Genomic DNA, 8,083 nt, shown 5'->3' on the forward strand with positions numbered 1-8,083 from the left:
TTGTTTCTCTTCTAATGTTTACTACTTTGAATTTACTTGTATAAAACTTTTTAAGTTTTATATAATAAAATTTTATTTATTTTATCTTGTGGGATCCCATCTACGACTTACTAAATCATGAATTCTTCCTGAACCATTGCCAGAATTACTACTTCCTTTAACCATACTTCTGAGAGGTTATTTCTTCTTTTCTTCTCTAATTTGTTTATGATATGACTTTTCATACCTAGGTTATATATCCATTTGGAACTTACCTTGGTGTGTGGTGTAAGGTACTGGTCTAAATCTGATTTCTGCCAGACTGCTTTCTCAAAAGTTTTTTATTGAATAGTGAATCCTTCTACTGGTAATTGAGATCTTTGGGTTTATGGAACATTATGCTACTTATGTTTCCTTGCTTTTATGTTATGTACGTAATCTGTTCCACTCCACAAAAAGTACAAAATAATTATGCAACTTCATGTGGATCTCAAATCCACTTGTAACCTGAAGCTGAAAGCTCATTTGTATGGGACTCTTTTTACTAGTAGAAAGGATTATTCAATACTTTGTGCCTGCATGAGAGGCAGAGATGGTGAGAGCTTGGGAGAAGAGAAATCTCTTTCTTCTGGCTTCTAGCTTTGAGAAAAAAAGACACTTGGTTGTAGATTCTCTTCCAGACCCTCATTGGAAAGAAAGACTTTGCGAAGAAGTCAATATGTAGGGGAGCTGGGAGACTGATCATATCCCTATCCCCAGTTGACCACACCAGAGACATCGGAGTAATTCCCTGTGGGTGAGATTTGGAAATCTCTTGGTTGAACTGAGATATCTCATTCTCCAAAGGAGAGCTCATTAACTCTGTATTTTCTGATTTATTCTTATCTATTCACCTTTCCTGATTTCTTTTTGCTGTTAGCTTAGATAAATGGTCTATTTGCTGTTTGCTATGTGTATGTGTCTTGTAAAATGGGCATTGATGTGAAGGGAGTCAAGTTTTAGATAGATAGCTTACAGTACTTCATTAAGTGATAACAACCAGGAGCTCAGCTTGAACCTAGTTTCTTTGAGGGGATTGATACATACAATTCAAGTGTGTTATCTTTTCTCTGAGAAGAGTGGAGCATCCAGCATTTGATGCCAATCTCCTGCCTCCCCTCTTGGAAGGAATACATTTTTTCCTTGGAGCAGGGTGGCTGGAAGAGACAGTAAACATATATATTTATGGCTCCCTCTGAACTAAATGTAGACAGGCCCATGTGAACACATCACTTATATGAGCAACAGACAAGACCCACCCCAAACCCCTTTCTTTCACACTTCACTTGTACTGCAGCCATTCTTTATTACTTCACAATCTTAACCCTATAAATTAATTAGTTCAGCTAAAAGTTATTCTCTATTCTCGCCTCATGATCCCATTACCACTCATGCCCTCGGAAAATCCAGTCTTGTATATCCTCATAATCTTCTTTCTCTGGTCTTTCTTGTATGCTGCTTCATGGTATTTCAAGTCCCACAACTGTACTCATGGAGGTCACTACAAATTTGTATTATCTTATGAATAGAGGTATTTTCCAAACTTTTCTTCTCTCCACAGGCCTCTTTTTCCATTTTCACATCTCCCTCTCAGCACAGGACCTGACTTCTTACTTTTCAAAAAAAATCAAGCACATCCTTTTGAGATCTCTTTTCTCTTCTCTTCTAAACTCAAACAGCCTTTGATATAATGTCGTTTTCTAAAGAAACACTTCCTTCCCAAAACTCCCCTACATGTCTTGTACTCCTTTCCATTCTAATGTAAAGTTCCTGATGACAGAGACTGCCCCATTTCAGGATTTTATTCCCTAGAATTTAACGCAGTTCTGGGCACATAGTAACCACTTCATAAATGATCTTTCCTTCCTTCTTCCTTCCTTCCTTCCTTGCTTGCTTTCTGCCTTCCTTCCTTCCTGTGGAAGAATGGGTCATTCTCATAATTCTATTTATAAAAGACTAGGTTACCCTGATGATTTGCCTTTGTATATGGTATACCTAATCCATTCTAATGATTGTTTTTTTCTTCTTCTTTGATGCTTACTTTCTTGGGTTATTGTTTGAGACCTGCTATTGTTATGCCTCTTTCCCCACTTTTTTCATCATTTCCCTTGAGACTTTGACTTTTTGTTTTGCCAGATTTTTTTTTTATTATTATTATTGCTTTAAGGTTTATAAAGTAATCCTTGTGTAGCTTGATTGCTATGCAAATGAGTAAGTAAATTATTTTTGGAAGTGTTCTTGTTTTAATTATATTAGCACGACCCAAGCATCAGTGATGAATGTCTCTCCAACTATTTACATCAGTTTATTTTTGTGAAGACTATTTTTTGGTGTATTCACATAGTTAATTTGTCTTTTTAAAGATGGACTCTCAAATATGCCATCCATTCTGTGGATATTTTGAATATATTTTTTCTTTCTATCTCTTCATACTGCATTTTGTTATTATGTACAGAAAACCTGATGAATTGGTGAGTTCATTTTATTTATCCTACTTTGGTAAAGTTGTTGTTTTCACATGACTTTTTAGTTGAATTTCTAGCATTAGAGATAAGAGTTTAGTTGAATCACTAGCACTCAGGGTTGGGGAACCTGAGGCCTTGAGGCCACATGTGGCCTTACAGGTCCTTGGGTGTGACCTTTTGACTGAGTCCAAGTTTTACAGAACAACTCCTTTTTTTAAGGATCCACTCTTAAAAACCCTCCAGATTCACTCTTAAAACCCTCCCGAGCCACATGTGGCCTCGAGGCCACAGGTTCCCTACCCCTGAAGAGCACCATTACATCTGCAAAATGTGGCAATTTTGTTTGTACTTTATCATTATTCCAATTTCTTTTTCTTATATTGTTGAAGCTAAAATTTCTTCAAACAAATCAAATAATAGTAATAATAATGGAAACTCTTGCTTTATATCTGATCTTATTGGAAAGTCTAGCATTTTCTCTGTTCTTGTTCCTGGTTTCCATTTCCTTCCACATATCGATTCAGAAAGGACTGTCAGGTTTCAATACTATCATTCAATGCTCTGCAATTTGCTATCCCTGATTTTAGGGCACTGGATAGGATTCTGTTTACATTGAGTGAGGCTTCCATGATTAAGGCATCTTAAAGACTCTGTTCTTAGAGCTCTTTGATCAGTTATCAAAGTTCCTTGAAACTTCTTTGATCAGAAAGCTGCATAATCCTCCTTCTGTACAAGGTTGCCTTGACTCTGGTGCTGGCTGGATTTCTCCTTATAGCTGGGGTTTCCTTAGTTGGTATGTCGCACCTTTTGTCCCCTTTGGGATTTCCCTAGTCATGACATTGGGAGCCATGGGTCTTCCTTGATCAGGATGCTGTGTGGTCTTTCATTCCCTTCTGGGACTTCCCGATTACGGGCCTTTGACTTGCACTAGTCTACTCTTATGGTTTCCACAATTCGGGCACGGGGTAGTTTCTCTATTCCCTGGGGCTTCCTAGGTGATGTTGCTTCAGGTTTCCAGTTTGTTTACTTGGGTTTCTGCTACTCTCTGACATTACTTTGTTTCCATTGTCTACAGCTTCTGTTTCTCTTTCTGTGCAGTCCTGGATGGGATGAATAATCTTACTCAGGCCTTTCTTTGGATTTCTCAATCATCATTTAATCTGGTATTCCTTCTTTGTTATTGCTGGAGAAAAAAAATGGGAGAACTGGACTCCTGTGTCATCTACCAGGTGACTGTCTAAATGGAAGCTCTCTCGATGGTCTTTTCAATGCTAAACCTATTGGCCTTATCCCTGTCCTCATCTTTCTTAGCATCAGTTCAGTGTTTGACATTGTTGACTATCTCCTCCTGGAAAAAGTCACTCATTTCCTTGAGGTTTTCTCTCTCCTCTTCACATCTTAATTAGATGAAGAGTGTTTCTCAATCTCCTTTCCTACATTATCCTACATTATTTCTGTGAGGAATGCTTTATTACTACCTTTATTAATATCTTTTAAAATATTTGTATTTCAACTAATTGTGTGCTTTGATTGAATAATAAACTAAATATATTGGTGGACGCAAGGGAATTATGGTTTTTGAGTGGATGCAAACCCAGAGAGTACCTCAAACCTCATGTAACCTAGTGTTGGTACCCATATTGTGAGTTGCCCAGGTAACTCCAGGTGCTACACAGTGGGTATATCCTCATTCAAAAACAGTGTATAGATTATGAGCCACCCCCCTCCAAAGTGTTTGAGTTTATTAGTCAAGTAAAAGACACAATTAGTTTAAAAAATGGAAGTTAATGAGAATAGAAAGAAAAGTAGAAATAAAATATTCCCCCCTTTAAAATGGCATAATCTGTTCAGGAAATTATAGGCTGCATTGATGACTGCAAGTGCTACATACATACATATACACATATATATGTGTGTACGTGTGTGTGTATATGTGTGTATATGTATATGTATATGTATATATGTATGTATGTGTGTATAAATATATAAATATGTATATATGTGTTTGTGTGCTTATGTGTGTGTGTGTGTGTGTGTATGTGTGTATGTAATGTCAGGAACCTAGTCAACTTTTCACAAAGTAATTGTCTTAGAGGGAAAAAAAAAACAGTGGAGTATTTAAAGGCTTGAAATCACTTGTTAATATACACAAAGATCTGAGTAGCGGAAAAAATGCCTGTGAATAAAGATCATCAATAATATTTTCAAATTACTGAATTCAAAGAAAGCATGAATTACAGAAGAATTTTTTTTTCTCTTTTATGTACTTACTGATGCAAAAAAAACCAAACCCTTTTCTTTTTTTTGGTGGGGGGAAGTTACTTACAATGTTGTCCCGTGGCCTGTATTCAACTTTACTTTTGGGGCATATGATCAGTAATTTGTCTCTTATAGGTTTGTAAAATATGATAAAAAGAAAATAGCATGAGTGGGTCTGGAATGCAAGGAGAAATAGTTTATTTTGAAAGGAAGGAGAAAAACCCATAGGATATAGCTGAGGGTGAAAGAGATGGTTGGTAAACTTTGGAAGGTAATGGTTTCTGATTTCTGATTTCAGGGCACCCTTCAGAATTGAAGATGTACTTTATTTTAAGACTTTGGCTTTTACTTTCTAAGGTTCTAAGCCAAAACTTCCATATGACAATTTGCACAGGGCTAATTTCAATGTTGAAACAAGAGGTCTCAGTATTTGGGCTTTTGTGTTTTATACCATGGATCATCAGGCAAAACTGATTTTTCCCTTGCCTGCACTACTTTGAGTATTCTTGAACTGACGTTTCCACCATGCTCAGGAAGCTCGTTATTGGGAAGACTTAATTGTCCAGTAGGATCTTGGGAGTCTACCGCCTCACTGCCCACTGCCTCTGATCAGATGGTGGAGCCATGAACTCCGAACCTCCAATTAAGGAGACAGCTGAGTTCAAACATTCCTCAAATATTTGTGACCTGACTGCACTACTTTGGGACTCTTCTGACTGACTACTTCACCATGTCCTCATGTAGAGTACCTTTCCTCTCCCTCTTATTTATCAGGTTTCTTTTGTGTGTTCTCTTCCTAATTAGATTTGAACTTCTTGTGGGGCAGTGATTGTCTTTCTTTTTTCATATCTGTATCTCTGTGCTTAGCACAGTGCCTGGTATAGAATAAGTATTTAATAAATTCAAATTTACTACTAGGTAGGGGGCTAGAAAATTCTTTGATAATAATGGTCGTGTACATAGTTGGTTCTAAATAAATGTTCATCGGATTTTATAGAATTGAAGTGGTGAATGAAGTATTTGAAAGCAAGTGAAATGCTTAGAGAAGGGCAGGTAGGTGGTACAGTGGATAGAGCACCAGCCCTGGAGACAGGAAGACCTGAATTCAAATCCAACCTTAGACACATGATACTCACTAGCTGTGTGACCCTAGGCAACTCACTTAACCCTGATTGCCTTGCAAAAAAAAAAGAAGAAAGAAGGAAAGAAAGAAAGAAAGAAAGAAAGAAAGAAAGAATGAAAGAAAGAATGAAAGAAAGAAAGAATGAATGAATGAAAGAAATCCTTAGAAACATAGTGGATCAATGAGGATTTCTAGATAGGAGAATAAAGGAGCTATGAAATTTGGGTTTGGGGGTAAGGTGGCATTAGTAAGAGAATAAAATTGGGTCATAGGACCCAGAGGAAAGAATTCAAAACTATTCAGGTTTTCTTTCACTAATTTCCCCTGAATGTCTGTTGCTTCTCATAGCTTTGAAATCAATACAATCCTTTGGAATGTGTCCCTAAAAGCTTGAATCACTTGTGTATTCCTCAGGCTGTCAATAAAGGAATTCATTACTGGTGCTACTGAGGTTGCAAGTCCTGCAACCACCTTATTCAAAGCCACTCCTTCTTCTGCAGATTTCATATAAATGAAGATGCAGGTTCCATAAGTAAGGGAGACAACAATCATGTGGGAAGAACAAGTGGAAAAGGCTTTTTTCCTTTGCTGGGCAGAAGAGAATCTCAGAATAGTCCTGACGATATAGGCATCAGATAGAACCAGTAACACTAAGGTGATGATGAGTGTCAACACAGCACATGCTAAAATCATTCTTTCTAGGAACTGTGTATCACAACAAGTGATTTCCAGCAGTGGTGATGCATCACAGACACAATGGTCAATAATACTGGAGTCACAGAATTCTCGCTCAAGAGCCACACCAAGAGGTGGAAGGATGATCATCAACCCAGACAGCCAACAACCCAGGAGGAGCTGGTTACAGACTGTTGTTTATGATGGCTGGATAGTGAAGGGGTTTGCAGATGGCTCCATAGTGGTCATAAGACACGGCAGCCAAGAGGAAAATTTCTGAGACCCCAAAGATGATACTAAAAATTATTTGAGTGAAGCACTCATTATAGGTCACAGTATAGTCCCCAGCTGACATGTTGTACAGGAATCTGGGAATACAGACAGTTATGAATGACCATTCTAAGAAGGAATAATTCCTAAGGAAAAAAGACATGGGGGTTTTAAGGTGGGGATCCACCAAAGTCAGGATGATGATGGTCAACTTCCCAGTTACACTTTGCTTGTGGGTTAGAAACAGAAAGATAAAAAGTAGAACTTGCAGCTGTGGGTCATCTGTTAATCCCCAAAGAATAAATAATGCTATCACTGTATGGTTTCTCATTTCTGACCACTGTCTTTTGATGGATCTGTATATAAAACAGAGACAGACAGACAGACAGACAGACAGACAGAGAGAGATAGTGGAGCTAAGAAGAGGCATCATAAAATGAGTCAGCAATGCAATTTGGATATGAATACTCAAAAGTCTCTCTTAAACTTAGTTGTTTTTGTTTTCTTTCACTGGCTAAATAAAAAAATCATGACAATACTGCACTACCCTTAATGACTTTGAGCTGTGTATCAGCTAATGAGCATAACATTTTTAAAGACTTTTGTCCCCAATATATCTTTCTTTATTTCTCCCGGTTCTTTGCTTCCTCCCCATTCTTCCCAAATCAACGTTAATCTGTATTATTTATAAAGATTGTATTGATTTGTTGATTTCTTTTGTTTGTCCACCATAGTCATATCCAGATACACTTCCTTCACTGAATACTTTTGCAACCTGAAAAAAAAAAAGTTAAGCAAGACCAATACAGTGACCATCTATGACAGTGTGTGCCAATTTTTTCCCCTCATTTCTAGTTGCCATATTATTTTGATTGTGAACCAACTTTTCTGCATGCTTCTCTCTTACCTTAGAGGTAGTTGGTGGCTCAGTGGATAGAGGGCTGGGACTGGAGTCAGAAAGAGCTGAGTTCAAATTGGGCCTCAGACACTTCCAAGCTGTGTGACCTTGCACAAGTTACTTAACCTCTGTTTGCTTGACAAAAGAATCCTCTGAATCCAGTAGGGGAGGAAATGGCAAATCCTTCCAGTTTCTTTTAGAAGAAAACCCCTTTACAGCATGTTTTATTGGGTCCCGAAGAGTTGAACATGACTGAACAGCAACTTTGTTCCCTTAGCTCATCAGGGCCACTCTTCTGTACTTCCTGGGTGTCTTCTGGTCTTTTTATCTGTGAGAGCTTTCAAAGAATAGAAGTGAAGATTAAGCTTAAGAAAA

At 37.7% G+C, this 8,083-nt stretch overlaps 1 protein-coding gene across 1 annotated transcript; it reads right to left on the minus strand.

Annotated features, from left to right (window-relative positions):
• Nucleotides 1-6,207: 6,207 nt before the first annotated feature.
• Nucleotides 6,208-7,141, minus strand: LOC114050433 (olfactory receptor 6C2-like). The gene is given in 2 exon segments (XM_027872496.1): nucleotides 6,208-6,733; nucleotides 6,735-7,141. Coding segments are annotated over 2 exon segments (933 nt in total).
• Nucleotides 7,142-8,083: the final 942 nt, after the last annotated feature.

Source organism: Vombatus ursinus, unplaced genomic scaffold, assembly GCF_900497805.2.
Source record: "Vombatus ursinus unplaced genomic scaffold, bare-nosed wombat genome assembly UNPS02000050.1, whole genome shotgun sequence".
NCBI classification, from domain to species: Eukaryota; Metazoa; Chordata; class Mammalia; order Diprotodontia; family Vombatidae; genus Vombatus; species Vombatus ursinus.